The sequence below is a fragment of the Nerophis lumbriciformis genome, linkage group LG09, assembly GCF_033978685.3.
Source record: "Nerophis lumbriciformis linkage group LG09, RoL_Nlum_v2.1, whole genome shotgun sequence".
Lineage (NCBI taxonomy): Eukaryota > Metazoa > Chordata > Actinopteri > Syngnathiformes > Syngnathidae > Nerophis > Nerophis lumbriciformis.
In genome coordinates this window covers 22,664,246-22,682,282 of record NC_084556.2, presented here as the reverse complement: position 1 = coordinate 22,682,282, position 18,037 = coordinate 22,664,246, and the positions used below count along the sequence as shown (strand labels likewise).

The 18,037-nt window shown below is 39.4% G+C and overlaps 1 protein-coding gene across 6 annotated transcripts in view; it reads right to left on the bottom strand.

Moving 5' to 3' along the window:
- Positions 1–18,037, bottom strand: part of gria3a (glutamate receptor, ionotropic, AMPA 3a) — a 267,421-nt gene that overhangs the window by 65,273 nt on the left and 184,111 nt on the right. For all 6 annotated transcript variants that reach the window (XR_009815421.1, XM_061962200.1, XM_061962198.1 and 3 more), the window contains exons 5-8: positions 14,895–14,948; positions 12,509–12,670; positions 12,269–12,436; positions 8,260–8,364 (exon numbers count right to left, since the gene is read on the bottom strand). Coding sequence is in view for 5 of the 6 variants with exons in the window: in XM_061962200.1 (XP_061818184.1) it covers positions 8,260–8,364; positions 12,269–12,436; positions 12,509–12,670; positions 14,895–14,948 (489 nt within the window). In the remaining variant the exon portion in view is untranslated. The remainder of the gene's footprint in view (positions 1–8,259; positions 8,365–12,268; positions 12,437–12,508; positions 12,671–14,894; positions 14,949–18,037) is intronic.

Genomic DNA, 18,037 nt, shown 5'->3' with positions numbered 1-18,037 from the left:
AAAAAAAATCATACGTCCCCTTTAAATTAAACTCGTATTAGAGGTACCACTGTGCTTACATTGCTCCCAAAACCAATAATGTATGTATATATGTAATTTATTTTTTCATTAAATAATGTACTTTCCTTATAATTTTTGGTGTGGAAGAAGACTGTTTAATATTCAGTCATGGCTTTATTTATTTTATTCTATAGAGGCACTATAGAGAGCCTGCTGACCAACAGCATCTCTTTCTGGACTGGAGCCTGCAATGCCTTAGACTGGATGTCTCTCCAGAGAGTGGTGAGGACGGTGGAAAAGATCATCAGGACTCCTCTTCCTCCTATCCAGGAGATCGCAAAAAGTCGCTGCCTGACCAGGGCTCAGAAAATCTGAAAAGACTCCTCCCACCCCCACCAAGGACTGTTTTCACTGCTGGACTCTAGAAAGAGGTTCCGCAGCCTCCAAAGCAAAACCTCCAGGTTCTGTAACAGCTTCTTCCCTCAAGCCGTAAGACTCTTGAACGCATCATAATTAAATTATCCCCTCAACTCCCCCCAAAATGGATTAACTCGCTGGAATAAAAAAGACAATATAACATACATCCATAAACGTGGACGCATGTGAAAAAGTGCAATATATTTATCTGTACAGTAATCTATTTATTTATTTATATATGTATTTATATATATTTATTTATTTTATATATATATATATATATATATATATATATATATATATATATATATATATATATATATATATATTTATATATATTTATTTAATTATATATGCACCTTATTGCTTTTTTATCCTGCACTACCATGAGCTTATGTAACAACATTTCGTTCTTATCTGTGCTGTAAAGTTCAAATTTGAATGACAATAAAAAGGAAGTCTAAGTCTAAGTCTAAGTCTATTGCAGGGGCGTCCAAGTTTTTTTTTCACCATGGTCTACATACTGAAAAGTCAGCATGCGGGGTCCATTTTGGCTTTTGTTTTTTTAAACAGACGTTAAATATATGGAAATATAAAACTTGGCATCAGCTTTGCATTATAGATGACAAAGCGGATTATTGCCAGTTATTACACTAAAAACATTTTAGCCATTTCTTATTACAATATATATTTTTGCTCTTTTTTTTCTTACATTTTTACTGATATTATTTGGTTGGATTTTATTTCGGCAATATACTGTGGGCCAACAGAATTTTAGCTGCGGGCCACACTATGGACACCCTTGCTTTATTGTGAAACTGTCAGTATTGTTGGCACAGTATACTGTGCATTGTCCAACATCCATTCCTTATAGCCGTGCAATAATTATGTTGTCTTTTTTGCATTATTTCTTAATTCTGTTGTATACTCTATATTCCACATGCATGCCTACACTTGAAACGAGCGGATTTCAATCTCATTGAGTACAATGGCAATAAAATGCATTGGATTCTATGCTGTATTGTGCTAATATGATGAGTTTCTCTGCTTCTGGTAGCGCTCTTCACCTGGACCTCGCTTCAGCTGAGTGGGAGGAAGCTATTCAGGGCTCTGCAAACGTTCCCTTACATAACGAGAAGGCAGCATGGTTTGAGGCAGACAATCTTAGTGTTCTGCTGCTCTAATAATACAACACACACACATCAGCGGATTATGAAATAACCCTTAAAACAAACATTTAGGACAGTTTCAATGCACTCATGTGAGGGTCATGAATGAGACTCGTGCCACGCTCACTACTCACGGCGGTGTCACTGCAGGTCGCACAATGGCGCTGTGGGCCGCTCGCTCACATGTTGCCGTGCGAGCTGAGATATTTGGACAGGACAGGGCGAGCTGGCACTGGGGCGACATGTCCATTCCATGCCATTGTTTGCAGAGGGAGTTGGGAGGCGGGGGGGTCAAGCTACTTCAGCGTGGGTGTGGCTTTCTTTGTGCGTGTAGTTACAGTACAATTTATTTGGAATTTAATTCTGTAAGCTATTTTCATCTGCACTAAGGAGGTTATGTTTTCATCCGTGCAACTCTGTTTGCAACTTCATGTCTACACTTTTGGATCTTGTAACCTATATTTTGTGTTTTATTAATATGCAGGTATTCTTATAGTGACGTTCCTATTTACTTCCCAAACCCACACATTTGCAGTGACAGCATTATTAGAAAAAAAGAGAATTATGTTTACAATGAAAATATATTATTATAAATGTGTACTGATTATCATTTTTATTCTAAACCTTTAATTTAACAAGTTTAGTTAACTAAAACACGCTTCAAATATTGCGGCTTCATTACATTTCTTATGTTTTTTAAGCATAGTCTTACATTATTTCTGTCCTAAATTAAGCATATTTAAACAAAAACAATGACTAAATGAGCAAAAATATTAATACGACAGTAGTATTGGCCACTAGAAATCAAAGTAATCAAACAATGTACTAATATATAACTCTTCAAACTTAAAGTGTTTACAAAGTACAAAGAAGAAGAACCATTCTGAATTTATTTCATCCATCCATTCATTTTCTAGATAATCTTACTTATCTCACCATATGAAACATAACTTACTTCACTAATTATTTATTTATTTATTTATAATGTTATTACATATGGAGTATATTGTGCATAAATTGAGAACAGGGAGTGAACAAAAGTTTTAGCAACTGCTATGTAAAGGAACAAGGGTAGGATTAAATAGGCTCTGCTTCTTCCTACTACTTTTTGAACATGTTGAATGGAGAAACTGGATATTGTGATGTATCATGTTGTATGCATGGATGTTCCAAATAAACTCAAACTCAACTCAACTCAACTCAACTAGAGGAGACCAAACCAATCAGAGCGAGCTGTTTAGTATCATGGCTGGTATCAAGCTTTACTACATTGGATTAAAAGAGTGTAAAGGTGACTCCAAACATGTTATTTCATGTCTAGACTTTCATAATGTGGAAAAATCTATTTAGAAGGTTGTAAATATTGTTGTAAATATGGTTAAAAATATTTAATTGATCTACTTTGCGGAAATTTGTTTATGTATTGCAATCACGCCAAGAACCAATGAACCACAACAAATGAGGGATGACAGCATTCAAAAAATGTTGAGTTAGGACATAAAGAGTAAAATAATGTGAAGTAATGACCACAAGAGTCAGACAGAAGATAAAAAGTCTGAAAAAACCCCTCATAAATGGTTAGCAAGTTAGCAAACAACATAGGAGGAGTTATGATGCTAATTATAAAATATTGGTGATCAATGATCGATACTATTTGTTATTTCAGGGACTGTCTTTGCTGACCTAGAATATTTTTTTTACAAAAACCTGTCTTGAAAAAAGGGGTCGTCTTATACTCAGTGTTGTCTTATACCCCGGTCGATGTGGTGCGTTTGCAGGATACCGGTACTTTGATTTCTACGAGAATGATTTGCACTAACCAAATAGTAAAGATACATCGATTATTCTGACACTTGATCTAATTTCTCATTTGTTAGTGAACAATGCAAACTCTACACCAGGCCCATTTAACTGGCGGTCCGAGGGTCACATCTGGCCAGGGAATGACACCATACCACCCCTCGAGTGCAGTTCAAAACTTGGGAGGAAAAAAAAACAACCAACTTCTAGAATGCTCCTGTTGTACAGTGGAAATTGGACAACTGTAAACACATTGGCAGATCCTTACATTGACATTTTTACTTTGCTAGCCAACATGGAGCACTGGAGTCCAAAGTTGTGATGTACATAACTGAGGCGTTTGTCAAGGCACTCTTACAAGTCCTCTCCTTTTTGGCAGTTTCACATTTTTTTCCCGTAATATGAAATATTTACGTAAGGTTTTGCTGTAGTTTGTTTTCTTCAGATGCAGTCAGTAATCATTTGTTCAACTTCTTTAGTTATACTAGTGGTGTTCCTCAAGGTTCCATTTTAGGTCCTCTCTTTTTCATCATTTGGACTATTCAACTGGTTGCCTGCGAGTTCAGTTAACAAAACTTGTGAGAAACTCACACTAGACACTAACAATCGAGTGCTGTCATAAAGATGATCTTTTACGAGCTATATTTCAGAAAGTCCTTAAAAACAGCAGGGCACTCCAGAATATACAAAATAAGAAAAATAGTGAAGGGAGAAGTCTGGCCCCCCAGTCCTTTGCTTTCTGGAAATGGGGCCTCTAAAACAATTTAGTTGAATACCCCTGCTGTACACATATAAAGAGTGTCACTCTCACCTGTTTTTTTTATGAAAAAAGAGGAGTTATATGTTTATACACCTATCATCTGAAACTGCTCAGAAGCTGAGTTCAAGTACTTTGCGAGATTCAACATGTCCTTGTACTTCTAGACAATAATGGCACACAAAGTGTCTCGTTCTTGTGTGGTGACACACGTTGCTGTCTGATTGTTTGTCACTGTCTTGCCGGCAATAAAAGGATGACAGTCATTGCTTTGTGGAGAATCCAAAGCAAATCTTGGCACACAATAGATTGAACATTCTCCTCAAGGATACCAAGGACATGTGACAGATCTGCTTGATGTACTCTTTTAGATTTTGGTGGTATTTTAATGAGTCAATTGGTCAGAACAGATGGACATGGTGAAAGTCTTTTTTTAGAGAAGAGGTCAACTGTCTGACAAAAAGTTAGTCTTCTTGTATTGTTTCTCTCTGCTGACATGGCCAAAGTGAGCTTAAAAGGACTGCAAATGTACTTCTGTCAAGGAAGAGGAGTTCCTTGTTCCCACTATTTCCCTTAGATTATTTTCCAGGACTTTTCTGGGACATTTTTAGCCACCACAGAGAAGTTGTCACGCCATACACTAATATATTCTCTGGTGTTCTTTTTACAGTTGAAGTCACCTATATTGTTTCTATGTTTATTACTCAGACATTTGATGTGCAGTCTATGGCTACAATTCATCTATGAAAAGTAAGGATGACAACTTTATGATGGAAGAATGCATTGTATATTGCATGTGTAGCATTTCATTACATATCAACCTGCAGGTACAATGTCCAACAGGGCATTTCCCAACTAAACTTTCCCATTACTTTGTCTCCTGCACTTCCTCTAAAAATTTTCATATATGACTGAAAACACATTCCTTTGTTTTATTCCAGTTTACTGCGCAATCGTGAGAGAGAAGACGTTTGAACTTGCGAACCAATACTGTACTAGCCATAATTTTCACCTTGAAGTCTTTAAAGGGGGTCTGAAAAGTTGCTAACTCAATTGAAAGCATTGGGTTTCGTAAGTGTTCGAAGCAGATATGCAAATTTGTTAGGCTGGTAGAATCACGTGGGGCCTTCTGCTGGCTTGACGAAGAAGACGAGAAGTGCTGTGCCTTAATGTTGCCTATAAGATAGGTTAAAAGTTTTGCGCATGTCTGTTGTCACCCTGTTTGTATTCACTCATTAGGAGGATAAAACACTTTCCCAAAACAATTGAAACGTTGTCAGCAAATCTGACCTTTTTTTTCTTTTTCTATGTTTTTTATGACTAAAAAATGTGACAACATTTTTCCGTTTTTTCCAAAATGCGTGGCAACCCTGCCTGGTATGTTTTTATGTTGTGGGATTACAACATGCCAATTTACTAAAGATTTGTATTCATAAAAACACATGCAAACTTGAAAGCACACGCAAAGCTGATCTACAAAACTTGTGTCCAGAGGATTGCATATAATCCATCCATTTTCTAGCGATTGTCCCCCTCGGGGTCGCGGGGGGTGCTGGAGCCTATCCCAGCTGCACTCGGGCGGAAGGCGAGGTACACCCTGGACAAGTTGCCACCTCATCGCAGGGCCAACACAGATAAACAGACAACATTCACGCTCACATTCACACACTTGGGCCAATTTAGTGTTGCCAATCAACCTATCCCCTGGTGCATAATTTGGGTGTGGGTGGAAGCCGGACCACCCGGAGGAAACCCACGCAGTCATGAGGAGAACATGCAAACTCCACACAGAAAAACCTGGAGCTCGGGAATCAAACCCAGGACCTTTGTATTGTGAGGCACACGCATTAACCCCTGTATCACCGTGCTGCCCGGATTGCATACACTGATAATTAAAATAATTATAATAATAGCATAAATACAGACCACAATCCATTTAGCGTGTCTGTCTTCATTAATATGTAGAATTTTTGCTGATTATCAGAATGCCCACAAAACTGGGAAGAGAAGATGCAAATGTATTTCTTTTGTGATTTATCAAGGCTGAAACTGTTTTGCGGGAACTATTCTGCGTCTATATTTAGTACGTCTGAAATCTACGCGCAAACTGGCACAGTCACGCACACAACTGTGACAAAGGAGGGGTTTGAGCTGCAAAGACAGACGCTGGACAGAAAAACCTCCGTCCGCGTGTGTGTGTCAACATATTTGGACTGTCAGAGCAGGTGTGTCAAACTCATTTTAGCTCAGGGGCCGCGTGGAGGAAAATCTTGGCCGCAGTGGCATAACAAATTAAAAATAAAGGCAACTTCAAAATTGTTTTCTTTGTCTTACTTTGGCCAAAAATAGAACAAGTTCATTCTGAAAATGTACAAATTACGGTACAAATAATTATCTAGGCAAAACACTTCAAGTTAGTTGAAAATCTGAGGAAAATATCGGTGCAGTTTCAAAACACCATGAAGAACACAATGAACTTAGACTTTGTCTCAGTGTATTTACAAAGCCAATAAACCTTAAGCACTTCCTGTTTAGCATTCTCATGTTGGCAGTTCACAATTAAATGCGTGTTTGGAAAAACATTCGAGTGTTTCCTCAAACCGTTACATTGGTGACATTTGCAACTGCCACAACACATTCATTTATCATCATTCAAATATTACAATTATAATATAATCAAAACAATTGTCAAAATGACACCTTAAAAGCCAAATTAAAGGTAACATAACTACACACTTAACCAATATGAACATGGTAGATGTAAGCATAAAATAAAACAGAATCCACCAATGTAGAAACACACATTTTTACAATGGAGTTCAGGGTGCGTATAGCGGCATCTACCAATTGCGAGAACTGCATTGAACTCTAACTACAAAGATGATGGTAATGCTGATTTAAGTCTTTGCATCTTACGGTTTCGTTATTTTATCTTTTGAGTGGACAATTTATATTAAAAAAAGGTATTGTGCGTTGCAACAGCGTTAGTCTTCCGCCAGCCACAAGAGGAGCATCAAAATGCTTGCACCTGGGATGATTGGAGTAGCGGCAGCCATTCCAGAGAGCGCTTAAAGTCAGCTGACACGTCATCTTCACACAGTGTGTGAAGATGTGTGACGTGGGTTACACTGGAAATGCTATTGCAACATCCAGTGGACACATTTCGAACAGCAGTTTATTTCATTAAAAAATTGCAGCTCATTTTTTTTCTTAGCCTGATACTGCCCGAACTGGTTTATTCCGGGCCGTACGTTAGACACCCCTGCTCGAAAAAATAGTTTTTGTCGTCTATAGATTGCGGTTCTGTATTGCAAAAAAATTTATATTATAGATGTATTCTGCTAGTTTAACAATATCGCACACAAGCTGGAGAGCATAAGAATGTGGCGGAAATAAGTGTTTCCATGGCAAAATAATACAAAAATACACACAAAAACCCTAATTTAAATAGGGCGATTTGCACCACTTTTGCACTTATTAATTGAATATATACGGAGTCTTAGAAGAGCACACGCAACACACCCTTTAATTCGATTTTTTGCACACGTTGTTTAGCGTGTGGTGTTTGGATCTTGTGTAGATCAGGCCCATAGTGTAACAACCAAAGTATTCCGATTATATTTTGTAAACTGCTGCTACATCATCTCACAAGAAACAACAACTTTGTGGAGGGTTGTGTCAAAGTTTGGACACCTGTTTCTTAGTTGATCAACAGTTGTTTGATAAATTTGCTTCATTGATCACCATTATCTTAAAATGAGCTACAAAACTGCTCCTCTGTTGTTTGCTAACTAACAAAAAATTCTAGACACTATTTTCCCTTGTGTGTGTGTGTGTGTGTGTGTGTGTGTGTGTGTGTGTGTGTGTGTGTGTGTGTGTGTGTGACAGGAAGAAAAGATCTGACTCTCTTGGGGAGAAGTAGTTTGGTGCTATGAGTAGGTTTCTAGGTTTGACTCTGTAGACCACAAATCAATACTTTACTTTTTTCACTGTCTTACATTCGGGTCAATGCTGTATTAGCTCTACAATGCTGGATGAAAACAAAAAAACATTTTATTATAATAATTAGTAGTACAATATGATATTTAGTGATGTCTCTGATGTGCACTCACGTACCTTCCTGGGACCTCCGGTTTTCATTTCGTACACATCAATTGTGTAGTTGGCCCTTCGCCCAAATGTGTCAAACTGTATGTTTCCTGTCATACCTTGAACTTGGACCTGTCAGGCAACAAGAGAGTAGAAACGCTGCTTAACTACACTGTTTATTTATTGGCCTCAACATGAGGTAACACCTGCACAATCTGAATGAAAGCCACCAAAAAAACAGTAAGCATTTTTTTCATAATGGTATCTTGGTTTTAGTATAATTTGGTTTTGGAGAGAAAACGTTTGCTACACTTTTCACATGCCTTCTCATTTTTTAAACGGTTTAATATTGCGCCCAACAAATTAGTATAATTTTGTGCAATCTGCCTCTGCACATTAGGGCTGCTTAAACATTAGAGCATTTTAAAACCCTGCTAAAAACTCACTTGTTTTTTCAAGCATTTTGTACATAACACCTTGGTTTTACATTGTTTTTACCTCAACAGTTTTTTTTTTTACAAAAATATGTCGTTATTTTATTACTGTTTATTATATTATTCACTGTTTTATTGCTTCTATTGCCTGTGAAGCACTTAGGTCAACGTAAGTTGTTTTAATGTGCTATATAAATAAAGCTTGACTTGAATTGTACAAACAAAGAATCCCACACGTTTGTGACTCTGCCTCTGTACTTTTTGTCAGTGACGACCAGTGTTGGGACTAACGCGTTACAAAGTAACGCGTTACTGTAACGCCGTTAGTTTCGGCGGTAACTAGTAATCTAACGCGTTATTTTTTTATATTCAGTAACTCAGTTACCGTTACTACATGATGCGTTACTGCGTTATTTTACGTTACTTTTTTTGTAGTATAAAGTGTGTTTTATCGGAGGGCTGCTGTGTCATCGTTCTGATTCTTCTTGTGTCACAAGCCGGAGAAGAGAGAGAGACATGCGCTCTGTGTGTGAGTGTGAGTGTGAGTGTGTGGAGGGAGGAGAGGGGGGAGGGGGGCGTGTCTGATCATGGCGGAGCCAGAAGTCGAGTTTGCTAACATGGAGATATTTTCACTACTTTTCTTTTGTCGAGCACAAAGAAAATAACAATTTAGTTAAATGTAAATTGTGCTTTGGATCAAAGATCCCATCTACTGCCCAAAACAGCAATTCAAATCTGCTGAAACAAGCTACATAGCAACATGCTTCGACGAAGCTAGTAAAGAGAGACAGAGACTCCAATGACACTTCACCACGTAAGGATTAACTCTGCCTCTGCTCATCTTTCAGAACTGAAGGTACACACACTCTGTCAATCAATGTTCCCTCTAATTGTTCATGTGTGTGAGCAAACGCAAAAACTCCCTGAGCATTGAGTGGAGCCCATGTGAGCAACATCACACGTGCACACTGTGGCTACACCAGCAGCACACCTGTCCCAAACATGACTAAATAACAAGTTCAATCTCCATCCATCCATCCATTTTCTACCGCTTGTCCCTTTCGGGGTCGCTGGAGCCTATCTCAGCTGCATTCGGGCGGAAGACTGGGTACACCCTGGACACGTCCCCACCCATCGCAGGGCCAACACAGATAGACAGACAACATTCTCTTATTATTATAATCAAATGACAGCAGTCATTTCCATGAGGTTATTTTCTAATATAAGTGTTTAGGCCCACTTACAATGACAATAGCAACAAATATTGTTTTTCATGAAGTGTGTACTTGTATTGTTTGTCTGGGTGGAGGTCCTGCTTTGGAAATAGTTTGTACCCCTTTCAGACATTGCATTTAGTTCCCATTAAAACATTCACATGTTGCACAATGAGATGTAAGCAGGGGATCATGTGTACATTCCTGCAACTTCCTGTTTGTAAAAAATATATTTTTATTAGTATGTATTTAATATATTAACAGCATTTAATGATTAATATTTATAAATTAAGATTCCTAATAAATGACACTAGAATAGGCACACATTTGATTGGTAAATCATAGAGTAACGACCTGGAATTGCACTTTATGTGTGGTGTTGGAGTTGTCCGACTTTTTGTGTGGCTGTAAACGCATCACTGGCTAAGTGCCATATGTGCATGTGTTGGCGCAAGTGAGAAAGAGCGAGCGGCTGCTGTTGATATAACAGTGATGTGTTTATGGCCGAGAATAAAGAGTTTTGCTCAGTAAAGTGATGGATGGAATTCATGTCCTCAAAGCGTCTCGACAGACGTATTATTATATTTGAACAATGATGACGAAAATGGTTTTCTCTGTCGTGTCCGTGTCGTGTCGAAAATTGTTATGCGCTTATTTTTTTATTTGATTTTGTGCGTGGCATAGATTTGTCGTGCGCAGAGGATGCTTGAGCAGTGCGCAATTGCACAGGCGCGCTCCTTAGAGGGAACGTTGCTGTCAATTCTCTTATATACTCTTTCATTTTAGACTTCTAGAGTGTTTGATTATCACATCACTCTAAATGTATAGACTATAAAGTTCACAAACATAAAGAGGGATGCTAGTGGGCCAGGCCAATCTTTCCTTATCTCTAAACTAAAACTGGGGAAATGTGTAGAGTGTTCTGGGCTTCAGACATGATTTTGTGTCAGAATTTCTTGAGGAAAAAATGCCTGGTTAGGCTTTGTGTATGTAGTGTGTGCCTTTCTTTCTTTACAGCTATGCTGTTATTATGCTGTTTGTTACTTATGTATGTTATGTTGCAGCTATTTAAAATAGTTTTGTCAATTTGTTCTGGCCAGAAACAAATTGGCCTTTGTAACATATCTTTGTCTTTGTGTGTTGTATGTCGACCACATTGCTTAGCAGAGTTCAGTGATACAAATGTATGTCAAGTTGATCAACAGATTGTATTATTCTCCAGTGCAATAACAGTACTGAAATAAAGGCTAAAAGGGCATTAATTGGAGCTTTAAAAAAAAAGAAGAAAAAAAGAAGTAACTAAATAGTTACTTTTCACAGTAACGCATTACTTTTTGGTGTAAGTAACTGAGTTAGTAACTGAGTTACTTTTGAAATGAAGTAACTAGTAACTATAACTAGTTACTGTTTTTCAGTAACTAACCCAACACTGGTGACGACTGCAAAATAACCCACCGTGGGGCCAAATAAAGTTGCAAGTTGTAGCATACTGTGTGCTGTGTTGTACCATAAAGCATTTAATTGCATGAGTTGATGTTAATAAAGTCGTGTGAGCACACAGTCGTTGTTCTTGGATATAAAGAAGGTGGGAAACAATTTTAAATTCACAAAATAAATCAAAGTATGATGTTGGCGTCCGTGTGGCGCTTGCTGCCCATTGTTGTCTTTAATAAAGGAAAAAGTGATGTTAAATGTTTATTCATCTATTTAATTTGTCAGTTATACATACACATTGTTTTGTGTATGTAAAACTAAAAACTATTATCTACAAACTTATATCTATAAAATGTGTTTTGTGGTAATACTTTTGGCTGTCTGACATGGATTATTTGAATTTGCATTATTTCTCATGGGAAAAAATGCTTCAGGTATCGTACGAATTGGTCTTCGTTTGACCTATTGGAACAGATTACTAGAAATAACTGAAGTACCACTGTCGGGAAATGTTTTGATAATGGTATCGTATTGTATCAATCAAATATGATTAGGCAGGTGTCCCTAATGTTTTGGCAATAGGACAATGAACGTTATCATTTTAGCATCCAGTATCATTTGAACAACTCAAATATTGTTAGTATGGACATTACTGCTGACATGACAATAAATGCTGTCCTGGCTGGTCCACCTATATTAGAGAGGCTTTCAATGGCAAAGACAGGGATATTAGTTTGATCATTTTCAAACAACTATCGCCGCATTGTTTCTGCATTGAGCATGAATTGTCAACTGGTTACATGTAATTGCTAGTTCCCATGAGAAGAATATGTCAAAATTCAACACAACGATTTGGGGAACTGTGGAATGTGGAATAGTTTGAAAAAAAACGTCAATCCGACCTTTAGCTTCAGCTCTTGCAGCCGTCAGAATAAAACCAACAACCATGCTCACCATTTTGAGAGCTCTCTCTATGTCGATGCCTTGACTCCAGGGTACGGCAGGATTAGCGAGGCAGTCGCCTGCACTGCCCCTCCGGGACACGTCCACACGCTGGCGCCGAAGGTAGCGGAAGGCCTCAGCGATGACAAGGATAGCGTCGTGGGTCAGCGCTGATGTGTACTGTGACACACAAGAAAACGCTGCAATGTTTAGAGAACGAGATTAAAAAAAACTAAGAAAACACTCACTGACCTTTAGCGGAGCGTTTTTGGCTTCTGGAAATTCTCTTTCATCAAGACGCTCCCAGCGTTGGAGGAACTGCTGCACGATTGCGCTGTCCGGGTTGATGATCTGGAAGCCTGTAATGTTGGCCCCACCAGAAAAGACCCTCTCCAAGCTCATGTTGGAAAAGCCCTGCAATAAAAGAAAACAACTGGTTAAATACAAATTGAGGCACACTTGCATAATACAATGACATCAAAGAACTGTATCGAAAAAGTCTTTACAATATTAATACTTCTGCATTACCATTTGGCATAGTTTTGTCCCTTTGTAGTCACAGGATTTTATAGAAGCTGCTTTTGCGCAAAATTGTTGCCTAGGTAACATCATCAGCAACATTTGTACATTGTGTGAAGTGAATAAAACATTAGCTTAATGTACAGTTTGTGCATACAATATACTAAGGCAAGTGCTAATGCAACATGGCTGGTGTACTGGCTGGTCCACAAATATATAAGCAACTCCAGTAAACCACAAACTACATGTGGGGTAACAATGGCAACAGTGGTTAACAGAAGGGGTGATTTTGATGGTTTTAATACGGAATATAAACTAGCAATTTTTGCTTTAATTGTAGTTGTCGATAGTAGTAGTCGTCTAAAGATGCTTGTATTTGTCCTGCAAAGTGACAGTACTGTACTGACCCGAATATCAGATAACCTGCTCAGTGGACTTGTGACCTGCTCACTGGCCTTGTGGTTAGAGGTGAGATCGATAGGTTGTGAGTTCAAACCCTGGCCGATTAATACCATAGACTATAAAAATGGGACCCATTAACTCCCTGCTTGGCACTCAGCATCAAGGGTTGGATTTGGGGGTTAAATCACCAAAAAATGATTCCCGAGCGCGGCCACCACTGCTGCTCACTGCTCCCCTCATCTCCCAAGGGGAACAAGGGGATGGGTCAAATGCAGAGGTTAATTTCACCACACATAGTGTGTGTGTGACTATCAGTGGTACTTTAACTTTGAACCTTTCTTTTTCAAGACCCGTTTAAATATATGTATATTTAAATATTTTTTAAATGAATTAAATGTTTGCTAACTTGCCCAACTGTTTTTTGTAGTGAGGCACAGTTGTGTAAGTGACAGGAAGAAAAGCTCCGACTCATACAGTATGTGGACCTTGGCTGGTTGGTTATGTTTTAATTAGGGCTGTCAAACAATTAAAATATTTAATCGCGATTAATCACATTTTGTCCATATTCAACTCATAATTAATCATAAAGAATCCAAAATATATTTTTTTCAAATCTTAAATAGGAGTACCTTTTTAAAAAGGACACCCAACATGATGTGACTGGACAATTTGTTTGATTTATGCAAATATTTGTTTGACAGCGCAACAAAAAATGGACACAAGCAGACAGACACACACACATACACACACGCAGGTCCACATGGGGTCTAATCCAGCTTTCCCTCTCTCCCATAATGAAATATTATAAATATTATATTTTATTAAATTTTTCTCCAAATTCTGCCACTAATTCTCACTCTGTCTCGTCACTTTTTTGTCTGTCAGTCTGGGCTCTGACTCTGTCATTTGCAATAACCCAAAAACTATTGTGTAGAAAAGGACTACCTACCAGCACATTTGTGTTTTGCTTGATTGTGGGGACAGAAAAGCAAGCCCAAATAAGCAACCACATGGTCAAAAAACAAGCCCAAAAACCACAACCCGCGACTCACAAACTTTGCAAGCGACTTTAGAAAAATAGTAAAGAGACTTGGCGACACTGCTGCTGTTGGCAGCTTAAGACTCTGGTGATGGTCTTGTAGAGAGAGCAACCTGCCAGGGCTTAGAAGCTAAACTTGCCATTCAATATATATATATATATATATATATATATATATATATATATATATATATATATATATATATATATATGTATATTTTTTAAGTTCCAATGATTGTCACACACATACTGGGTGTGGTGAAATGTGTCCTCTGCATTTGACCCATCCCCTTGTTCACCGTCTGGGAGGTGAGGGGAGCAGTGAGCAGCAGCGTGGGCCGTACTCGGGAATCATTTTGGTGATTTAACCCCCAATTTCAACCCTTGATGCTGAGTGCCAAGCAGGGAGGCAATGGGTCCCATTTTTTGTAGTCTTTGGTATACAACGCAACATGACGTACACACGCACAAAAATCGCACGTTAAAAAAAAACACAGTGCAGTCGCATTAACTTGACAGCATTAATTTGAATGTATGAATGTACAGACCACATATAAAACATGACCTGTCTTTTTGAGACTTTTTTCGGGGTTAAAGAACAGTGTTTTGTATGTAGGTTCATATGGTCCAAAATAAAATGATTTTGAAAACATTTCAAAAAGTCGTATCATTTCTCACCAAGTTGGCAAGGATATAGTGGTATCCTCTGGTGTTTTTTCCTGCGGTCACCACCTACAAGGAAGAAACATACAGTGAGTCACAGCTCCTGGCATCCAAAACCGTTTTATAACCAAAACACATTAAAAACACAATGCAAGAAGGACTGACATTTGCAAGGGAACGTGTGAAAGCATTTACACATAAGTGTTATTTTTTTTTTTTTTTTTTTTTCGTAGGAGACACACACAGAGGAGCCGAGATGACAGTGCCTGTTCCTTTCCATTAACTTCAACAAGTAAAATAAGGTCAAGGCTGCAGCAAAACTGCCCTCTCGCTCTGCTTCTCCTCGGCAGTGGGCCTCCTTCCTGCTCGCCCTCGCATCGCTGCCTTCTAATTAGAGCCAAAAACGTTGCAGTGCGCCACACACAACTTCTTCACCAGGCAAATCCTCCTTAACTTCTCCATATGTCGTGTGAGTCGGATTCTCTATAGCAGCTTAAAAATGGCACAGTGGAGGTGGTGAGTTTTTTTCCCCTTCCTTTTCTCTTTGTGCTCTCCCCCACACTTTAGATAAGCACAGTCAGACACTGCAGTACTTTTACTGTCCACAATGTCTTTCTGAGCATACCACAACGTTAGTTACACCTGCACAACTAATTAATACCATCCAAGGAGAAGCATGGAAAAACAACAATATTTTTGATGGGCACCATTAGTTACTGATCTACTTAAGGCTTGTGTGTATTAAAACAAGGTGCAAACTTGATAGTGCATGCAAAGCTGCTCTGCTAAACTTGTAGGATTGTGTCTTTTAAATGAGCAGAACAGAGAGCGCTTCCCTTTTAGAGTGTCTGTCTTCATGAATATGCAGAACATATGCTAATTAACAGAACACCCACAAGACTGGAAGGAGGAGATTCAAATATTAATCATTAAGCGCTCACAATGTGATTTATCAAGTCTAAAACTGTTGTGCGGGTGCTATTTTGCGTCTTTATTTAGAACGTTTATGTTTTGGACTGCCGTAAATAAAAATATTAGACATATTGTCGACTCAGTTATATGATTTTATAACAGCTGAATGACCTAAAGAGGAACTGCACTTTGTGGGGTATTTTGCCTATCATTCACAATCCCTATGCAAGACAAGAACACAAATGTCTTTCTTTTTATATACATTCTAATTTGTAATATACGGCAAGTACCAGGTGGCTAACAATTAAGCTACTGGGAGTACTCTATTGGGGGCAGCATGGTGGCAGAGGGGTTAGTGCATCTGCCTCACAATACGAAGGTCCTGAGTAGTCTTGGGTTCAATCCCGGGCTCGGGATCTTTCTGTGTGGAGTTTGCATGTTCTCCCCGTGACTGCGTGGGTTCCCTCCGGGTACTCCGGCTTCCTCCCACCTCCAAAGACATGCACCTGGGGATAGGTTGATTGGCAACACTAAATTGGCCCTAGTGTGTGGATGTGAGTGTGAATGTTGTCTGTCTATCTGTGTTGGCCCTGCGATGAGGTGGCGACTTGTCCAGGGTGTACCCCGCCTTCTGCCCGATTGTAGCTGAGATAGGCTCCAGCGCCCCCCGCGACCCCAAAGGGAATAAGCGGTAGAAAATGGATGGATGGAGTACTCTATTGGGCCCTCAAAAAACAATATTAGTGATATTGTTTTTATAAGCGCTAACACAGAGGAACTACTTTCCGCATCGTCGTGATCACAGAGCGGTAACTAGCTTATACCACAATCAACATACTTAGCCATGCTAAAATAGTTGTGATCATGAGGCTGCTATCTGACAAAGCCGCCGCCTGGGCCATGGCAGTTAGTAAGAATTCTCCCGCTGCGCGCACGTCACTGACCCTGTTTACTAAAGAAGTAATGAAGGTGTTTGATCACCCCCTAAAAGGCAGAGAAGCAGGCAGCTTCTGTTGGACTTTGAACAGGGCAAGCTCTCCTTGGCAACATACTCCATAGACTGTTTTATGCAGCATTTTCCGCAATGGATTAAATTGTCGCATCAAGACTGAACTTGCTACCCGTGACAAAACTGCCACCCTTGACACACTCATTGACTTAGCCATTCGTCTAGATGACAGAAATCGCGAGTGCAATAAAGAGGACGCTGAGGAGGATAGCCGATAACGTCCCTCCAAGTGAGCGATATCGACAGCGGCAGGAGTCGACCCTGTAATCGTTCCTGCCATAACCGCCATTTGTTAGCTTAATGACGCTACTGAAGTGCCAATGCAGCTCGGAGGACAAGTCATCGCTCGTTAATGAAGATTAAGTCTCTACCGCTACCGTGGAAGCCCAGACCACCATATCTCTAGCTGCGCTATTGGTCCTCACACCCCTCTGCTCCTCAAGCTTCTTTTCGTCCTGCGGGGTTCAACAAACAGCAGTGACGTGCGGTCACTAGAGGCAGGTGAGGCGGGGCCTCACCTGCCATCATGGAAAGAAAAAAAATGTAAAATGAAAAAAAAAAAATTTAATTGTTATATGTATCCAATGATTATACTATAAAGTTATTTTCCATTTAACTTCACCAGTTTTAGATTATTTTTATTCAAAATCGCTGAATTTTCACATTTGCCGTTAAAATACTGAGAAGAGACGGTGCGGTGAACAGCAGCCAGTTGAGGCACGTCACTCAATTGTGCCTCACCATGGATTGCGCAATGACTCGGCTAACTGCTGGCCTGCTGTGCAGTGAGACCGCATTGCTATATGAATTATATTATACATTTCCATAGTTTAGTTAGCTGAGGTATATAATGTACAGTGTATTTTGTCAACAACTGTATGTGTGTAACGTATTTCTTGTGCTGAGCAATCATAAAACTGCTGCGAAGACGCACTGTGTGAGGCTCGCGTAATCCCGCCTCCTGGTGCCGGTTAAGGCACTTCCGACGCAGACTGCACCCCGCGACGGGAGCGCCACACCAACCAAAGCCCACACTCAAACCCTCCACGTGCAAGACCGAATCCACCCAAAAAAAGTCACTCAACAAGAAGCCAACAAGTGCAAAAACAACATTGCTTGCGCCGGAGGAGCCACGAACGACTGCAGGGACACAACATTAGGTACACCTGCAGACTGCAGCACGGATTTCATATTTCATTCATTCACAACTCCTCCAACACGAACACCACTGTTCCCG